General features: G+C 32.3%; 1 protein-coding gene across 2 annotated transcripts in view; it reads left to right on the top strand.

The window, feature by feature from the left end:
• The window catches only part of LOC110021925 (uncharacterized protein At3g06530), a 111,487-nt gene that overhangs the window by 68,685 nt on the left and 21,811 nt on the right, over nucleotides 1-20,991 (top strand). For both annotated transcript variants that reach the window (XM_020720651.1, XM_020720649.1), the window contains exons 18-28: nucleotides 2,468-2,628; nucleotides 3,880-4,029; nucleotides 4,416-4,569; nucleotides 5,469-5,620; nucleotides 6,006-6,087; nucleotides 6,165-6,342; nucleotides 14,903-14,978; nucleotides 15,580-15,750; nucleotides 15,832-15,900; nucleotides 16,031-16,135; nucleotides 19,936-20,025. In XM_020720651.1, coding sequence (XP_020576310.1) covers nucleotides 2,468-2,628; nucleotides 3,880-4,029; nucleotides 4,416-4,569; nucleotides 5,469-5,620; nucleotides 6,006-6,087; nucleotides 6,165-6,342; nucleotides 14,903-14,978; nucleotides 15,580-15,750; nucleotides 15,832-15,900; nucleotides 16,031-16,135; nucleotides 19,936-20,025 — 1,388 coding nt within the window. The remainder of the gene's footprint in view (nucleotides 1-2,467; nucleotides 2,629-3,879; nucleotides 4,030-4,415; nucleotides 4,570-5,468; nucleotides 5,621-6,005; nucleotides 6,088-6,164; nucleotides 6,343-14,902; nucleotides 14,979-15,579; nucleotides 15,751-15,831; nucleotides 15,901-16,030; nucleotides 16,136-19,935; nucleotides 20,026-20,991) is intronic.

Genomic DNA, 20,991 nt, shown 5'->3' with positions numbered 1-20,991 from the left:
TTCTGGATAAGTTATTGAGAAGTTACAAGGTCCTAAATTGGTTGGTTCTTTCGTCAGCAAACTTGAGCCTGACTATACAAACCTTTTGTGCTGACTCGTACTTAGCTTGATGTAAATTGATGTTTGATCTTTATTTGTTAGGTTGGATAGTGAGGGCACATAATTGGAACAGTCTCTCATGTAATTGAAAGGATGGAATAGGCATGTTTTAGTGAGTGTTATTGTGAGAATTTATACGGTATTTTTTTGAGTTTGGAGGAGAATATCGTGAAAACGGATGAGGATAGTGGATTGTTCATTTTTTGGCTTCTATTCAGGAAGGATGCAGCACCTGACAGAGAGAGGGACAGGTGAAATCAGCTCTCCATAATTTTTTGAAGTTTTCAATTGTTTGTAGATATTATACTTTAGAAGTGAATGTACCAAGTTATAGGTTCGATATCTTGTTCTAGATTTAGACTGTTGGTGGAGTCAAATGGTTGAATTTGTTATTATTATTATTATTATTATTATTATTAGTTTCTTTTTTTCAAAGATTCAAATTGTTATATTCATTTAAGTTCATTCTTGCACACGCAAACAAATCCTTTCATGAAGAAGGGTGGTAGGATTGAAGAGTGATTGGAAATTGATTTCGGAGATAAGGGTTAGTGATTTAGATGCCAAACTGTGTGTGTGAAGCGCAGCTTGACAAATGAGGCCATTATATTTCATCATTAAGGAGACAGATTGCTATAGTCAAAGATATTGAAATAAACTGCTTAGCTTCTATTTTGGCGGGATGTGCTCAAGTTTTTTAATTCGCTGTGCATGGTTTTTTTCAAATCTCTGAATTATTCAGCTGGAGAGCATTTTGAATTGCATTGAATTGACATCTGCTGTCATTGTAAAGGAGGAACATGTTTTATTTCATTTTGCTGCGCATTTGTTTAGATAGAATTATTATGAGTTTGTTTAGAAAATGATTAAGCTATTAATTGAGATAAATTTCAAAAACTTGAATTATGAGCGCAGAATCTGTGGAATTAAGGTTGAGTTGATGGCCTGAAATCTGGAATGTATGTTTTTCAAATAAGTTATTAGCATTTCTTTTTCAGAAGAAAGTGCATTTAAATTAGATTTACAGTGGATAAAAGTTTGATGGTTCATAATGCTAAAGGGATCTTAGTTAAGCTCTATGCCAACAAAAAAAATTATGATGTGTAGACGTACATATATGATCCACTATATAACCCAATTAAATGCGACATTAGGGGTGGAACATGTACACATTTTCACAAGAAATTGACTTACAATGCCTATCTACATGGGAAGAATTCTCATTTGTCACTTCTTTAAATAATTGAACTGAACTGTTGCATTTGTAATGTTAAAATGGTACGGAAGATTCTCTTATACCACTCTAGTTTCTACTGGGGGATGCAATATACACAAATAATATATAAAATTCACTGAAGAGCTTCCACAGATGCACACAAATATTTAAAAAAAAAATGAAAAATGAACAATGTAAATAATAATGACTTCAATAATCATATATGCATAATAAAAAGCTTATTTATGTATATAATAAAAACTAAACAAAAAAATCTCCTAAAATGGGAAGGGAAAGAAAAAAAAATTGAAAAAAAAAGTTGAATTTTTCTTTTTTAATTTAATTTTTGTAAAAAAAAACAAGTGGCATTAAAACCGCCTGTCTTAGCTTCTAAGAGGGAATAATTATGTCCCTGTGGCGGCAACCATTTTTGATCCTCACTTGGATTTGATCTTGGGGTATGCACCCTTACATTTATAAGTAAATCATTTTTTCCTCATTACTTGAAATTAAAATTTAAATAATTCAATAAATTGAGAACATATTTAAAATACTAAATGACTAACTTATGCTTTGATTTTACTGAAAATTTGATGGAAGAGTTAAAAAAAGTGAGGTATTTGATATTTTATCGAACCTTAGTGGGTTACATGACAGGTTGTGAAACCTCTGGAGGTCAGGGGCAGTTACCCTTACAGGTTGCTCAAGAGATTTAGCATGGTTTAGAAATACACCTTTTTTAATCCTCATCGTAACAGGAGAATGATGATTTAGGTTTCAAGTTGAGTCTAATTGTTTTGTTTCAGGTTATTCCTAAGTAGTCGAAGATAATATATGTGAATATACTGGACTTGTTTCATCATGCTTTTAAAAAAAAAAAATTAAATTCTTTTTATTTTATTGATAGTTTGTGGGCCCGTATTATGGACATTTCATTTAAATATGAATATACTGCTATTATTCAAAGTTCATTTTACTAAGTTGAATTTTTTCTCAGTTATGAAACAATATTTTTTTTAATAACATTAAATTAATTAATTCAACTTTCACACATTTAACAAAATATATATTTTTTGGTTATTTAATTATGCCGCTCTGAACCATTGAATTAGGATTTCGGTGTAGCTTACTTCTTTAAACATCATGTTTCAGAATTTGCCAAAATATGGAAGCTTTTTGAAGCTTGCATTGCGGCTATTGAAGATGGGTGGTATGAAATGTTGTCTATTGATAATGGAATCATTGCTGCAAAGTTTCTCAAGGATGAATGGTGTGAAGTGGAATCTGAGGGCAATGTTATCATTAATGGAGAGGTTTGTCTATGATTTTACATGTTGCTTTTACTGTTAATGGTTTGATCGATCTTAAACTTCTCAATAAAATTTTTTGGAAGGTCCCCTTGTAACTGAATGGCTCGTAGTTAGCTTTTTCTTAGGGTTTGTTGAAAAAGTATTTTCTCATAAAGTTTTGTCAAATTATATTCTCAATTTAAAATTTCTTATAGCTTCCTTAATGTGGTGCAGTACAATTCAAGCCAAGTTTAGATAAATTCAAACTGAGGAATTATGGCTTCTATTGATTGATTTCTGAACATTGATTTAAGATGAATGAAATTATTATTGAGCCTGTTGAATGATTTCTATAGATTTAAGCTGTATGTGCGGATCGTTCTAAGCTATGTGTGCTAAGCCTCTTCTTTATCTCTCGTTGTTGGTCTATTCTACTCATTAATGTTCAATAATCAATCAACGTTTAGCCATGCATCTCTTTTTATAGAAATAAAGTTGCAAATATAAGGTGAAATATTTTAAAAATAAATTTAATCTTTTCGAACGTTTGAAACCAAACTAACTACTATCCAAAAATTAATAAAATATAATGCAACCTAATAATACAAATGAAATACAAAATTTTGAGAAATTTGGCTATAATTTAAATTATCTTAAAAAGCTTTTAAAATTGGTTTGGTTTAGCCATGCATCTCTGTTTATAGAAATAAAGTTGCAAAGATAAGGTTACATATTTTAAAAATAAATCTAATCTTTTCAAACGTTTGAAACCAAGCTAATTACTGTCCAAAAATGATTAAAATATAATGCAACCTAATAATACTAATGAAATACAAAATTTTGAGAAATTTGCCTATAATTTAAATTATCCTAAAAAGCTTTTAAAATTGGTTTGTTTTTGCTTCGTTTTTGCTGAATTTCCATACTTTTTTATCGATTTTGGAAAAACTTGTCATTTTTACTTGGCTGTATTAGCTGAAACATATTGCAGTATGTTGTGATTTCGATTTAAATAGCTGAACAAAATATAAAAAAAAAACAAAGCAATCATGGTTTGTGCTTTTTTTTTTCTAGTTACTTTAAAAATGGTAAAATCCATTTTATTTTAGTTTATCAAAGTTCCTATCTTCGGTTTCAAGCACTTGAAAAATTTATTGTTTTTGAGGTAATTTAATGGAAATGAAGAAAGCAGTTGATTGTTGGATATATGCTATATACTTATTTTAAGTCTACTAGAGTGTTTATCCTAATACTATTGCCTTACTTATCTTTCAGTTGAATTTGGAGAGGTTTGATAAATCATACAGGCGGTTAGCTGCGCAGCTGTTACATTTAGATGCTGATACATTAAGTAATAAGATACTTATTTGTATTCATTGGTGTCTGCTGGAAATATGTACTGGATTAGCTAGAAAAAATAAGTTGGTATGTTGTTCTTTGTAATTTTTGAGCTTATATACTTTATATTCTTCTTTAGGATACATTATTGCTTATAAACTTTTGTTTTCGAATAAAGTGTCAAAAGGATCTTCTAACTCTTTGCAGGGTTCATTTTAGTCCCAGAGTTCATAAAAATGTCAATTTAGTCACTATACTTTTTTAATATGGGTTGAAATATCCCCATTGAGGACTATTTTGGGCGCCATTAAAATAGTCCGGGGACTAATTTAGCATTTTTATAAACTATGGCATTATAATGACCCAATGTAACTAGTCATGGGACTATTTTGGCACTCTAATCTTTTGTTTTCTGTGATGGCTTAAATCCTCTATTTTATATTCTTTTTACTTTCAGTTTTTTATTTGTGCAGTTGGAGGATCAGCAACTATCGTTATTTGAACAGCTTTTTCTCTTTTTTGCCTCATCTCGTTCCTTGAGTATCTTCAAGAAACAACTTCCTTTTGCTGTTAAGAACTGCTGCAAAGCTCCATTTCAGTTTCTGTCCAAATATTTTGTGGAAGAAGGTTTGTTTTTGCTATCATTCTAATATAGTAATTGTTGTTTGCTGTTGTTTGTCTTTTGAAGAAGTTGATATCTTTTTTTGCACTTGCAGGTCTGTTATGTCTACTTTTTCTCTTTGAATTTAATTTATCTTTTGACATCCTCTTTGTTGTAATTTATTTTTCCATCTCTGCAGATTGCATTGTATGATGCTTAAATTTTTTGTCCCAATTTCTTCGCGAATTTTAACTCAATGATTAATGTAATTTCACATTTCTTTGCATTTTTTTACTTATATTGCTATGATACTATTGAAAAGGAGCAGGCGGAAGTTGAATTGAAAGTAATTTTTAATTTTTTTTATGCTTGTTTATGTCAGTCTTGTGTTCTACTCATTACGTTACTTTTGTATGTCTTTGTCATGCTACTTTTACAAATTTCTTTTTCTATATTTGCAGAATATAGTTGAAATATTTATCGCTTAAATATTTTATGGTAAAATGTAAAATTACTTCTTTTTAACCTAGTGTTATTGTTTTTGGTCGCCGCTCCAAGATTATTGATGCAATGCTTGTTAGAAATTTTTAGTATCTGTACCTATGATCTTCTTTATCCACATGCCAGCCACAAACATTTCTTTTTCTTTTTCTCCGTTTTGTAATTGCTCGAGAAGTTATTTTGTTTCGGTTGTTATTACAAACAAATATAGTTTTTGTTGTATTCTCTAAAGATTGCCATGCACAAACAGTCACTTGGCACTAGTGAAAGTGATTACATGCAAATTTTTCCCAAATGCCTCCTTGCATTCTCATGTTTGCTTATATTATTTTGTGATTAATTGAAGTGTAATTACTAATAGCATTTATTGTTTTTTAATTCTTTTTTTAATAACATCATATTGATTTATTTTCACTTCTTGCAGGATTTTCTGCTGAGGTTCAAGCCGAAAGTTTAATCTCCTTTGCTTCTATCTGTTCCATTTATGCATCAGATAGGAGCTCTACAAATGAAAATACTCTCCTTTCACTTTCTACATTTCCTTCACTTCTTGTACCTCTTGCCAGTGATAACAAGGTTTCACATTTTTTTGGGTTTGAGAATATGATTGTTGTTTTCATTTTGGATGATTTACATACATAACACTCAATTCTTCTATATTTACATATCTAAAACCTATAATTCAAATTTTTACATACATACCACCTGCCTATGCATGAAAATGTGTATTTTACTTTTTAAAGTTGAAATGGTTGTATTTTTGGTTTGATATGAAGATTTGATTGGTGTAAATGTAAAATGCATGGAATTGGGTGGCATGTATGTAAATTCCCCTTTCATTTTTCATTGGTTGCATGTTGCATAATAAAAATTTTAATTTATGTATTACATAGTTTCTCAAGTCTAAATTGAATCTCTTTTTGTGATTCTTTTACTGAAGTCAGAATTTTGATGGTTATAGGAGATTCGCTCTGCTGCTGTAAACTGTGTTGAAGGAATATATAAGCTGTGGCAGTGCTATAATGTTTCTTGTTTGAAGAATGGTATTCATTCATTATATGTAATTTACTTATGTTTTCTGCTGTAAAACTTCTTGACCATGCAATTTGTGACAATGCAGGAAACGATGCAATCTTCCTTCAATGTGTGTCATCACCAGTATTTGGAGAGTTTTTGGAGTTCATTGTCAACCAAAAGCAGCTGATCTCATCAGATGTGAATTTTCTTCCATCATTATTGACATCATTGTTAAGCCCATCCAGTGACAGTCTTTTTGTGCCGGAGAACTCTCATAAAAGGTTTCTTCATTTCTAGTTGCTGATTAATTTTTATTCTCTTAGTTTCTTTCTTAGTCATGAGTGGTTAAATATTGAGTTTTTTATAGAGAAGATTAATCTAATTTTATATATAAATTTCTCTTCAAAATTTTTATTAGAATTAAATGAAAATTTGGCACTCAATACCCCAATTAATGGGATTAAGGCTTTGTTGTTGTTGTGGTTGCTGAACTAGTTGGTTTTATGAAAATGATTTATAATCGGAATGCTTTGATTAGTGTGTTCTAACCTTGACTTTTTGTTTTCATCGCATAAGACAGAATACATGCTTATGATAGCTACCGAAACCTTACTAATGATTTTATTCTTTGCATGAGGTCTGTTAATTGTTCAAGCTTTTTGAGACTTCTTTTTCATATTATGTCGCATTAGTTTTTTATTTTCCCTTAATTATTTTATAATAAATTTGTTAAATTTCAGTGTAGCTTTTATTTATTGCAGATGCTTTTGCTCATGCCTTAGGTTTCTTCATGATGTTTTCAGAATCAGTAATATTTTTACACTTTTATTAAAAAAATGTAAGAATCCATAATTTTCAAATTCTCTTATGGTTTTCGGGTGGATGAATATATTCTTTGATATTTGTTCTTTGAGCTGTTTTGAGACAGCAAAACTCAAGAAATTTGAATGATTAAGGGCATACAAAGTGAATTGGAGTAGGAATCTCAGTAGAAAGCTGTTGAAGCAGATTTTGATACATCTAATGGCATGCCAATGTTTGAATCTATAAAAAATACCATCGTATACGAGCTCTATTTTAGCCTCCAATAATAAATTGGAATCAACCATAGAAATAGCAGTAAAAACAAGTTTTGATAATTCAAAATTGTGTTGTTCATCAGTAGAAAGAGATGTACGATGATAAACATATTTATGAGAGCTGTCATTTTAATATTTATCATCATTAAAAAGTCTATCATTATTAAATCACTTGTAGGACTGTCATCATAGAGGGAAGATTATAAATTTTTAGCATATATTGGAAATGCTTTTCAGATTTGTGGTGAAATGTATTTGCATAGTGTTATTGAAAGAAATAATTCCAAAGCTTGTATTTTAGGAAACACGTATATTATGAAGCTTGATATTAGACAACTTATTAAATGGGATCTTATACAAGATCTTTTATATATTAGAGATATTTCTAGACAATAAATGTGGGATTGTATATAAATATGTAACATATATTTTTTGATTAAAGAAATAAGAGAGAGCATTGTTTTCAGTCACATGGTATTGGAAGCTTGTTGAATCGTTCTCGTCAGCGTCGTTCGTCTTCGACATTAGCCTCTAGGAATCCTTTCTTTAGTTTCAGTCGGTTCGTTTGATTGCTAGACTTTGATGTCGTCTATATCGCTTTGCGTTGACGACGTGTTTGACTAACTCTGCATCACTCTTTGTCGTTTGCACTCGCTTAATCTTCATCACATGTGCCTTGTTTTCATTTGGCGTTGTCTGCATCGCTAAGAATCAACGATACTTGGCGTCTCCTTTAACTGCTTCGTTCGCCCTATTTGCGTCAACGAGATTAGGGCATCAATAAGGCCAACGTATGCTTTGTCACCTCAAATGGGCTCCTGGACAAGATATTTTATATCAAAATTATGAGCATAGAAATATTGAATGTTTCTATGGTGCAGATGGGTCAAATTTGAAAATTGATCGAATATCCTTTACTGAAATTTATCTCTGTTGGTGGTAATTTGGTTTCTTTGAAGATTAATAAACAGAATGTAGAGTCACGGTCCAGTGCAAAATCTGAGTATTGAGCGATGACATAAAATTCAAGTGAATTAATGTGGGTCTCCCAAATCTTAACCACAATGAGATTTAAGATGCTAGTTTGAACAAAGCTTTGGTGTGAGAACCAAGATGCAATCTCTATTACTTCAAATCCTGTCATCCATGAACGAAGTAAGCACATTGAGATATGTTCTAAGTTATATTAGAAAATTATTTATTCCCATTAGAAGTTATATTGGGAAGCTATTTGTTCATGTTATTTCCTCTTATGTATTTCTTTTTTTAGTTTATCAAATTTGATTTTTGTAATCTTGGAGTTAAGAGAGTTAGTTCTTTCCTAAGCTAGGAGTCTTTTAAGTTGTTTAGCGAACATTAATAATCAAAGCCATGCATGATCTCCTTCGGTGTCCCATTTGTTTTGTGTGTAGCTGGATCTTGTTGCTTATGTTGACCTCGTTCTTATTGAGATGATTCCATATTAATGGCTCCAGATTCCATTACGTGCTCTCTGACGCTTTTTTCCATACCTTCGAACCAAGGCCCTGATACTAATTATCACGGATTAACTTATCTCAAGTCCTCGTGCGGCTTTAGCGCTCTTTCTTGGTACTAAATCAACCTAACCCTCAGAACGCTTGAGCTTGTAAGCATAAAACAATCTAGGTAGAAGAGGAGGGAGAAGTATTAGAGAAAAAAACACTTCACCAAGTAAGAGTGGTTACAACACTTGAGTGCTTAGGAACATTGGATGGATCTTGGATGATCACAAATGAGGGGGAGAGACTTCTATTTATAGTCCTTCCCAAGCCCGAGGGAACTTCTAGATTACATTAGAATATACCATCTTCTAGATAGTTTTACATTGTTCTTTTCATATACATGCTTCAAAAACTTTTCAAAATATTCTAGCGTTCTTATTTAATTTTCCTATTTTAACGTATTTTTGGAATTATTTGGAACCTTCTGAATTCCTTGGAATATTCTCCTTTTTTTCTAGTTTTTTCTTGAATGTCGTGAAATCTTTTAGAGTCTCTTGGATTGCTCTCTACACTATGATATTCTCTAGAATCTTCATTTCTCATGGTTAGTTTGTCAATTATTGTTGAAGATGGGGGAGTGTGACAACGTGCTCTTTTTGGTCTACGAACATGCTATTGAGGGTTGGCCAAGGTTTGGTTTGAGCTTAGGATTATTCATCAATTATCTTAATACTTTCTCTACGTTGAATCATTCCTCTATAATCAAGAGTCACTATCTTGGACCTGGTATGCAGCTTTTTCTCATGCCAGAGATGTAGATTTCCTTGGCCATTTCATCCCCTTCCGCCTCCTTCCCTTTTCCCCTCTCTTCGTACAACCTCTCTTCCGACATTATTTTCTCATTTCCTTTCTGCGTGCCGCGAACTCCCGCCTTCGCCGTTGTGTCGTACTACTTTGGAAGCGGACCAAGTTGCTCCGTAGTGGCTCCATAAAGGTCGAGGTTCATGTCTGTGTTCGAACAGGTGATGGAGGAGGAAGAGTATCGCTGAGGGAGAGCGGAAGTGCAGAAGAAGGGCATCTATTTGGAGGGAATATTTGTAGGTGTGTGGTGGTGCTGAGCCTCAACTCAACATCTGACATTAGACGATACCTGGTCCGGGTTGTTAGTCAAGTCTTGTTGTTCATTTTCCATGCTCATATTTGGGAGCTGCCAATGTTTGTTGTATCTTGAGGCATGTACAACCTGAAGCCACCAACATTTTTTATTCTTCCTTGTATTAAGGAGAATGTAATGAGGCTATTTGAGATTCATCAGGCCATGAGTCATGATGAGTTAAAGCTAAATTTAGTTGCATTGGATGTGGGTGAGACTTACGAGATGAGGAATGATATTGTTGCTAGGTCGTTCCGAACTAGCCATGTTATTCCTAGCAACTGGCCTACAGGTCCTACGCCAGTTTTTTCCTTGAAGCCAATAATTGGCAGCCGGTTCTCTCCTTACAAGTTCTTAGGTTTTCCTCTATTGCCGGAAAACTCCATGCAACTCTATGCAGGTCCTCCTCAATTTTCCTTTGTCACTAGAACTCTCCCTGCAATCAGATTCGTCCTTCTGCAGGTCTTCCTCCGTCGGAATCCTTTCAGCTGATCTGCAGGCCCTCCTCCAGAGCTTCTTCCTCTTCTTCCTAGCACCAGAATTCCACCTGCAGCATCTCCTCTGCTGAATTTATGTAGTCAAAACTTCCTCTGCAGATTTTTCCCTGTAGCCTCTTTCAGAGCTCTTGCTTGCAGTTTTTCGTTCTTTTTTTGTTTGTAGGCAATACACTGTAGCTTTTCCTGCAGGTGTTTTCTTCAACGTTGCCTACATGTGTTCTTTCTTTTATTTCTACAGGCCATACCTTGTAGTTCTTATTCTTTGTTTGTTTTCTCGCAAGACATACCAGACAACTCTCTCTGCAGTTGTTTTTTCTTTCTTTTCCTGTGGGTTGTGCAATGTCGCTTTTGCTGGATGTGTTCTTTCATCTTTTTCTTGTAGGTCATAGCTCACAACTTCTCTGTGTGTGTTTTTTCCTTTTTTTTGTGCAGGTCATACTCTGCAGCTTTCTCGGTAGGTTGTCTATTTCCATGCAATCTTCCTTGCAACATTCCCTATTGAAGCCTTCCGCATACCTACAAAAATTGCAGAAACTGCAATTAAAGACAACCGTTATCAACTAGAAATATCCCTAAATGCTCTTGGGGATAAAAACTTCAAGCTCTACCTCATTAAGTATCTTTTTCGCCTATTGTTTGATGATTTCAAATCCAAGTTGAATATGATTGAATTCTATGTTTCAACTTTAGGGGTGATTTTAGAAGTTAAGTTAAAAATTTACTCTATTCGAAGTTATATTATGAAGTTATTTATCTCTGTTCATTTCCTCTTGTATGCATTTTCTATTATAGTTTATTTGATTGATTCTTGTAATCTTAGAGTTATGAGAGTTATTTCTTTCCCATGTTAGGAGTCTTGTAAGCTATATTTAAGCCATCATTAAGTTTCAATAAAAGTATCCCACTCTATTCTCAAAACCAACAAGATAGATTGGCATATGTTCGTGAAAAGGTTAAACAAAATTTAATTTTCATAGCTCATGTAAAGATCGGGGACAACTGGGGATATCTTCACAGCGACCCTTAATGCAGCTAGGGTTACTTATATTTTTAATAAGTTGGGATAAATATTTATGCTCTAACTTAAGGGGAAGTGTTATGAAAATAAATAAATGCAAAGCTTTTATATTAGGAAGCGTGTATATTATAAAGCTTGATATTATACAACCTAGTCAGAGGAGATGTAATTACATAATCTTTTCTCTATTAAATATATTCCTAATTTATAAACGTGGCAGTGTATATAAATATGTAACATATGTTTTTCAATAAAAGTAATAGTAGAAAGAGTTTTGTTTTCTTGACACAGTCTATGTCGTGGATTGTATGGAATTCATCAAAGTTCCATACATCAAAGTGCTTATTCGGGTGGTGTAACCTATAATAAAGCTCATTTATACGGAGTCAATTTTTTTCGCTAGATGCATCATTTTTAAGAATGTGAATAATAGGAAACATAATATTTTCTTATGTCTGTGTGTGAGATCTAAAAGGATGTGATCGTCATCCTACATTCTTAATGAGTTGCATATTAATAATGATCTTAATAATATGTTGGTGCCCCTTTCCTACAAGAATGTGGTTACCTTGAAACTTTAGGTATGAAGAAAATTGAGAAAGTTTTTATTAATGTATACAATTTTTCTCGGGGAAATGAGTATGATCAGCAGAAGTAAAAAAAGAGTTAGCATTCTTTGTGTCTTCTGAAGCTGATAAGAAAATCAACTGGCTACCTTTCTCTTGGTTGGAAAAGAGGTTTAGTGTTGTAGTGCAAGCAACAAAATAGGCCAAATTCATTGACACATTTAACGTTTATGACTTTTTTTGTCAAGTTAATAGTCATGAACTTGCATAGCGATGTGGTGTTGCATTGAGAAGTTTGCATCTAGATTCTCCATTTTGAATTGTGTAACGGAAGTAAACTTTATTTTTGCATGTGTGAATCACAAACAAAAGCACACTCCATGCATTGTGTTGTTGGCCACCGTAATACATGCATTGTAGATAAATGGTAATGAAATATGCATGTTGCGGCTCTAGTGATCCACAATGATTAGGCTAGTTGATGTATTTGTATTTTTTTTTAGTTATACGATCTTAGGTTATTGAAGGAGCTATACAAAGCATAAAGTTGTGTGAAGGTGTTAAAAGAGTCATAGATCATGGATTTCATGTGAATGGGTTTGCATAGCGATGTGGTGTTGCATTGACTTTTTTGTCAAGGTAATAGTCATGGATTTGCATAGAGATGTGGTGTTGCATTGAGAAGTTTGCATCTGCATTTTCCATTTTGAGTTGTGTAATGGAAGTAAACACTATTGTTGCATGTTTGAATCACAAAAAAATCACTTCTCCATGCATTGTATTGTTGGCCACCGTAATAAATGCATCTTAGATAAATGGTGATCAAATATGCATGTTGCGGTTCTAGTGATCCGCAATGATTAGACTAGTTGATGTATTTGTATTTTTTTTAGTTATACGATCTTAGGTTATTGCAGGGGCTACATGTTCTGACAAAGAGTGGAGTTGTGCGAAGGTGTTAAAAGGGTCATAGATCATGGGTTTAGGGAGTTTAGGGCTTTTGGTTATGCGCTTTCATGAGAATTAAAGAAGTCATTTAAATTCAACTATAGTGATAAAGCTTTACATAAGTGGTATTGATTGAATCTTGCTGCGGTGCTCCATGTTGATGGAGATGGAGTGAGAAAGAACTCTGGGTACATAACTTGGAGTTATTCATGCAGTGAAAAATGTCAAATAGTCCTCCGTCTCTCTGCAGGTGGTCATTTTAATTCTAGAGTTTATATAAATGTCAATTTAGTCCCCATTTTTTTTTTTAATATGGACTAAAATAGCCCCCAATTTTGTTTAAAGAGTTTGGCGACTAATTTGACTCTTTATAGAGTCTGGGAATAAAATGACTCCATTAAATGATAAAGGGACTATTTTGACACTTTATTCATATACACAACTTTCTTTTGAGGGCTCGATTGACCTTACAAATACTCAAGTTTCATTCATGATTCATTTTTATTACAAACAATGATTCTAGGATTGTAGGGACAAAGCTAAATATTTTTTATTGAAAACTAATTCTTTTCAAAACTAAATTTAATCCTATCTAAACTTTGGAATCTGACAATATGTAATGAGGATAAATCATCCAAATAAAATAAATAAACTAAAGAAATATGAAGATTGTGCCAAAATAATAATGGATTTTACAAAGCTTAAAAGCGGGTTTGGTTCAGCTTTGTTTTTCACTCCTTATAATTAGCCTTTTGGCAATTGGGCATATGCAAGCTGATTTGACTTTATCTGTACTTTATTATGTTCTTCATTCCTTGTGTTTAGTAGAACAAAGGCACAAAGAAACTCCTGATCTGAGCATCTCGATTTTTATTTTAAATTTTAGATTTGTATATGAATGATTTAATTTTTTAATGAAAGGCAATCATTGTGGTTCATAGAAATCTTACCAATGTGAGCTAGACTTGTGATGATCTTCAAAATATTATTGATTTAGGATTTAACAAAATTTTTTAATGTGTTTGGTGCATTTCTCGAGGAAATCCATATATTCATATTTTATGCTGTCAAGTTTGTAAAATAAGATATAGTAACAAAGTGCATGTAATCCCCTTTGGCTTGTTTGTAGAGAGCTTTGCTTCAACCAAGATATCTTCTGCTTAAAGCTTGCATATAAGATGTGTGCGCGTTTGCAATTAACTTCACTCAGTTTTTTTTTTTTAAATAAAATAATTGATGATTATATTAATGAGTATTATCATTATTGGAAGTCATCTCTCTTCATTTTTTTATTCATTAATAAGATTACTATCAGTTATGGGTAAAAAATTATGTGGCTAAGGGTATGGATCTTATAATTTTTGTTAGGCTTTGAAATTAGAGAAGGAAGCTTTTTATAATTAAATACAAAGCCAAAAGGTTAATCTTCATGTTTGAGCCCCTAAAATGTTTTAGTGAGTTTTACTTAAATGTAAGACCTGATTTTTGAAGCTAACTAATTGAACTTTATTTTCTTTTAAGAAAATTTATTTTGGTTAAATTATGAATTCTGCAGATGCTTATAGGTATGGCCTTTAAAATCAACAAATATATTTTTTAATGAATGAGTTTTACGTGGTTTTGTTAAAATTTGTGCTATGATTGTTCATACATGGTTATATGATAATTTATACTTTGTAGTCATCATTTTTTGTTTATTTTAACAAACTTAAATAATTGCTGGGAACTAGATATCTTATAAATATTGACTCTTGGACAATTAAAAACTATTTGATGGATGAGTTAGGTGGAAAATAAATGAAAATGAAATTACTATGATTGATAGACGTTGGGAGTTGCATCTACTGATGCTAATAAATGATTGAGATGGGTTTGTACATGTGTAATAGAAGATGCACTAACAGGATGATTATAATCCTTAAGAAAAGGGGTTAGAACAAAGTAAATGTTAGTAGATGTGGACATAATGTAAAATAGATATATCATTTCATGCAACGTTGATCAAGGATAAACGGAGAAAGAATATTCTTGAGGCCAACCCTAAATAGTTGGGATAAGGATGATGTTGATGGTGTTGATCACTTCTTTTCTTTCTTTTTTTTCTTTTTTTTTTGCAGGTTTGAACAGTCATCTAAGGATGTCATACTGCAGTTCATTTTGACTTCAGCATTGAAATTCCCGTCCTATGGAAAGGTCATACTTTTATATTTATCTTTTGCCAATCTTGAATGGTTCGTTGACATTCAACGTTTAGTGTTGGAATATGAAACAATGCTGCAAACTATATTATTTATCTGTTAAAGTGTTTAACTCTTTTCATTTTTTTTTCAGAGGCAGTTTATTTTGTCTTCAGATACACTTATTCATGTTAATCGATCTTTTTTCTTTTTTTTTTCATTTAATTATTATCATATCAACGTTACATTAAAATCAGGAAAATATAGGATCTGACATGCATAAATAGATGCTTCAATTCACTTTTATAGAAGTAATAATTTAACTTCCTGTTGATACTATTTGGTGCGGATCTTAGAAGTAGGCCAATTAAAAATCATATGAGTAGAAAGTAATAGAGAGAGCATTGAGTTGGAGAATTCAGAATAAAGCATATGTTGATTATATTGAGTAGATTCTCACAGTTTCTATCCAATTTGAATCTGAAATGCGCTCCTTTGTCCAAGCCTTGTCAAAAAACTGTTATAAAATTATGTTTTTATTGAGTTGAATGTGTTCTATACATTAGCTTTTATTTTGGGTTTTTCTCAACATGTTGAGATAACTTATACTTCTCCAGCAAAAGGTGTTTTCCTTGCTTAAAGCTATGGGCAACTCCCTACTGCAAATAGAAGGTTGCAAAGAGTTGCTGCTGGGGCTTCTTCAAAAACGGAATTTCTATGTTGAGGTTGGGAAGCCACTTGAGAGGCTATCGGAAAATGAGATTGATACATTGTGCTTACTTTTAGAGGTATTTTCTTCTTCCACACAGATTTTCAAACTTCTTTTTCTTTCTTTTGTAATCACGGTTTTCTTGCTCTAAAATTATTAGATTTGCGCACCACAGTCGAGTTCTTCTATTGATGCTTTCTGTGTAAGTTGTCTGATGAAAGCTTTAAAAGTAAGTTGTGATTCTCTCCTTGTTTTCTGGACCCGTCCATTTTTTTTTCCCATGAGAACCCCATGCCATGTTTTTTTTTTCTAATTTCTTTTCCCCATAATTATTTCTTCTTTAATCTTAAATATTTCAGGTGGATGGTTTATTATTGGACGAACCTGCTGTAGTAAAGCCCTGTGTTACTGTGCTGAAAAATCTTACAAACACATTCTACCTCAACTTGGATAGCAATATACAGGTCACTTTGAATTTACTATCTTTACATTGTGAACTTTGTGCTTCTTCAAACTTGTTCAAATAAACCTACCCCTTAACTGGAACTAATGTTCTTGATAACCAATTGATAACCTTACCTTCCGCGTACTAGTTTCTATTCTAACAGTTATTTTACCATCTAGGATTATCTGTTAATTTCAAATTATCTTTTTTTGATTATCTATTAACTGAAGATTATTTTGTTATAATTGGCAGCCACAGTTTTTGTAGTTTTTCTAATGTAATGTTCCTTCAGCTTGTTGCGGTATCCATTCAAAAGCAATGAATGTTCAACTTCATTTACATGTGAATTTTTTTGATCTGCCTTCTTTAGCATCGGTTCTTTAAGTTGGAAAATTATTTTGTGTTGATATTGCTAATTTGTCTTCTGTTTTTTTTAATGTATATTTTTATATTATTATTTTTTCACTTTGTCCGCCAAACTCTTGTTCATTACTCTTAAGTGCCCATTGCGATACGATTCTTTCTCCAATGGATGCTCATGAAAAGTCGCCTCTTCATTGAGCATTCTTGCTGTAATCAGAAGCTCAGGGTGTTTATTATAAAGGTAGATAAATTTTTTTTCTAAGCAAATGTACGTAGCTGTTATATCAAATTTTATTTAGATTTTAGGTTCAGAACTCTTTTAGACAAATGACCTTCCCCATCGTTGATTATACTTTTCACTCATGGGAGAGCTCTCTCGATTAAAGGAGGTTGCTTAAGCTCAATTTTAGGTTATATTTAATATTTTGGTTTGAATTTAATCAATAGATAATGGAAGGGAAGATGAAGGGGAGCCCCACTCATTTTCTTTTAATTTTGTTATGCCAACTCTACCAGCGATCAATTATGCAAAGGGCTTTGAGTCATAATACCATGCCAAGGAAGCCTGCTTGGTAGCCTTGAGTTTTCCTCTCAGGTTTTCCGGGCATGCTAGTATGGATGTGCATGTTAAAAGTCATATTTGTGGAATGAAAATTGATTCATTCACTAGCAATGGGCTTCTTGTATTCATTTCATTGAATTTGGTTCGGATGCATGCAACGCAGCCACTAGTGGTTTAAAGGTAAGCTTGGAGGCATGATATGATCATTAATTGTTATTGAGTTGTAATTTGACTCAAAGAAGTCCTACGACTCGATTTTATTGTTTGGTTTTGACTGATAGGCTTGCCAACTCGAGTTCACTTATTTGGGGTTTGTAGCAGCATGATAGTTGGATCCAGTTTTTATTAATAGGTTTAATAATATTGTCAGTTGGCTAAAGTTTAGTTATTTGGTGGCTGTATGTCTTTGCTATTATGAATTTTAGCTGATAGTTGTGCTTTACATCCTGGGAACCCAAAGGATAAAATTAGAACTCGATTGGTTAAACTTATGTAAATGGTTAAATTTAATGGGCTTGTTTGCTTTTGTGTTCACATAATTAATTAAGTTGGTGAAATGAGAGGTACAACATTAAATCCAGAGAATGGAAACTGTTAGTTATGACTCATATACCATAAATGGGACAGTTGTTGGAGCGGAGCAGAGCCCACGAGCGGAAGGATCTGTCCAATCGGGGGAGTTTCATTATGTGGGTTGGGGGTACGGGGGCAACACCCCGCGGTTTGGTACATGTGTAATTTAAGTAATTACATATTGTACTATAGGGTTATGGATATGTCCTGTTTGTAACCATAGATGAGTCTTTGAGACTCTGAGATTCTAAATTTTGTATTCTGTACTCTTTTCTGAGTATTGAAAAAGAAGACGCCGCTCTACTTCCGAGGATGTAGGCATCTTTGCCGAACCTCATAAATCTCTGTGTGTTCTTCTGGATTTGTGTCGATTCCTAGTTTTTCTTCCCCCACATTTTTCAACAGCAACAAGTGGGAATGAGAGTTACAACACTAAATCCAGAGAAGGGCAATAAGTGGGACCTGCAACTTTTAGGATTACTGTAGTTCATTAATTGGAATAATGCCCCAGCGGTAAGGTGGCCCATTTAATTGAGCTTATTTAGTGACTTTCTAGTTTGGTGCCTGCCTGACCAATTGGATTGTTACTTTGATTAGAATTTGATTTTTTGATTTATTTTTTATTTTGACATGCATATCAAGATGATACGTCATGACATCGAGATCAATTGGAAATTATTGAGTTAAAAAAAGGCTTCTGAGCTTATTTGCCTAACAACTAAGTTGACATTATATGCATCTGAATTAAGGCTCAGAGGGTATTAGTATAATGTGCATGTATCAATTCATAAACATGAATAAGAATGCATATGCCATAGGATTACTCACTAAACATGAAAGCAGGTAAAACTGTAGAAGAGATTTGTTGATAAACCCTAATTTCATCCTTATCATACCAGATTAATTTTTTAAATCCCTTTGCCAAAGGATGGATCACCCCCTATGTAGGCAAAAGGTAGAAGGAAGAGATTTGTTCATAAACACCAACTTAATTCAATCATGAAAGATATTTTTCAATTTGACACAATTAAACTTGTCTAATACACATTTTTTTCAATGTTTAATGCAAATTTATTTCGTCGTTGAAATCAATATTAATTAAAATGGTATATAAAGTTAAATTCATCATATTATCACGAGAAGAATTTTTTATCTTAATTTCTGCTCAAGCTTTCTCTTGTTAATTGAGCAATTTACTTAGCCAGCTAGTTAACTATATGCTTGAACTGCTTTGACATAAGTCTATTGATTTAAGAAAAGCTGATATAATTCCCTGCCTTAGTGAATTGAATGCGTTGAGCTACTGTATCTCCGAACGAAAAATATTGGAAACTATTCTAACTTATATATAATTATATATGAGATTAAATCTTGAATGAATATAGTTGTTAACATGGAAATCCTTAACTTAATTTTTGTTATTGAAGTTGATTAATTTTTAGCCCAGTTTACAATACAATATTTTTTAGGAATAACTCGTTTACTTTCATTTTCAACGAACCACTTTATGCTTACTTACTATATATATATTTTTTCTGATATGCAACATAATACAACCTCGCTAATTTTATACTAGTGAATATTGTAAAAAAGTTCTACACAATTCAGTTTTGAATCCATGGTCTTGCTCACGGTACTGAAAGAATGTTTAACAAGAAGTACCATTGGCAGTCATAATTAAGCTACTGGTTGGTTGATAAGCTAAGATATGCTATGCTAAAAAACGTTTTCTGGCAGCAAAAATTAGACAATATCAGCCATGCATTTTTTGTTCCACTTGTTATCGTCTTCCTTCTAAACAAAAAAATATAAACCTGAAATAGAAATTGCACAATAAACTGTTATAATTGCTTTATTTATAATTATTCTCTCAAGGTTTCTTGTATGCTTTACGTTAACTCAATAAATTCCCATATAATTCTATTCAACATACGGAAATGTTATGGAAGTTATGTGCAGTGTATTTTTGGCTACATGCTGAAGATATATGGTGGTTTCGGTTAAAAGATTGTAAATATGTCTTCATCATTGTCAAGAGCATGACACCAACCTTTTTGGCATTAATTATGGTCAAGTTAATGGCTCTTTCTTAGCAACTAATAACTGCGCTTTGTTTTAATTCATATAAACTTAAATGTTTTGAACAGCTTCTGATTGTTTTTTGAGAATCATTAGCTGTTTTTTGAGAATCATTTATTGTTTGATAGTCTTATACCATATTCTTCCCCTTCTGGTCTACTATTTTGTACTACAAGTGGGTTTATCATGCATTGTTTCTTTTTTTAAATATTTTGACAAATTTACTTTTGACTTCATTTCAGGATGAAATCTTCATAAACCTGGTTTTTTTGGTCCGGGGTGACAATGGAGACCAAAGAGATGCTGCTAGAGAAGCGGTTCTTAATCTAAATGTATATTTTTTAAATACTTCTACATGTCTTGATTTTATTTAATGTTTTATATAATTGACTTGAGTCAAATGAGTTATGTTTCTTTGTGGTGCTTGTGATTTATTTGATTGCTATGATCAATGTAACTAATAGCAAATAATGTCTGTTATTGACGGGGAGCTCAACTTGGATGAACCAATACTTTAGAAGGTTGCTCTTTGTTGAAACTTAAATTGTGAAATAACCCAATAACGTGTTGTATGTTGTAAAAGTTTTGCTTGAAGGACATTGTTGAAACTTAAATTGTGAAATAACCCAATAAACCTCTTATACTTCTTAGGCTCTTTATTTTGTGGATGAAACTTCTATGCCATCCATACCACAATTCTTTTGCATATTTAGGTTCATGTTTAGTTGAAAACTGAAGGATCTCTAATTTGTGGTTGAAAAATTCACTGGGACCTCGATGCATTCTTTTCCATTAATCTTTTCTTATGCTTTTCCATTTTCATATCAAGTTCTTTTGTATTGGTTCTTTATTGCTTGATTATGTATTAGAAATGATTATAGTTTAAGGTACTGATTGGAATAAGCTTTTGTTGAAGTTCATCATCATAATAATTAGTCTTATACTTATGCATTGTTATTTTTTATTTGTTCTTGTTGAGTGTTGTCTAAGGTACTAAACCTACTCTTTGCAGATCATTTTTAAAAAAGTTTTATTCATGATGCTCTAGGTCCTCCATTGCCTTCCTAATCTCTTGACATTAACTTTATCAACTCATTTGACAACCACTTTTTCTGTCGTTTATTGTACATGTTCAAGCTATAAGTCTATTTTCAATCATCTTACCTTCAGTAGATGTCATTGTAAATTTTCTTCTAATATAATCGTTCATTAAATTATCATTCTTAATTTTGTCACACATTCATTTAAACATTCTTATTCTACCACAATGAATTTAGATATTCTTTATATAGTACAAT

This window comes from Phalaenopsis equestris, unplaced genomic scaffold (assembly GCF_001263595.1).
Source record: "Phalaenopsis equestris unplaced genomic scaffold, ASM126359v1 Scaffold000152, whole genome shotgun sequence".
NCBI classification, from domain to species: domain Eukaryota; kingdom Viridiplantae; phylum Streptophyta; class Magnoliopsida; order Asparagales; family Orchidaceae; genus Phalaenopsis; species Phalaenopsis equestris.
Note: the sequence above shows the minus strand (reverse complement) of the source record. Positions and strands in the feature narration are given on the sequence as shown.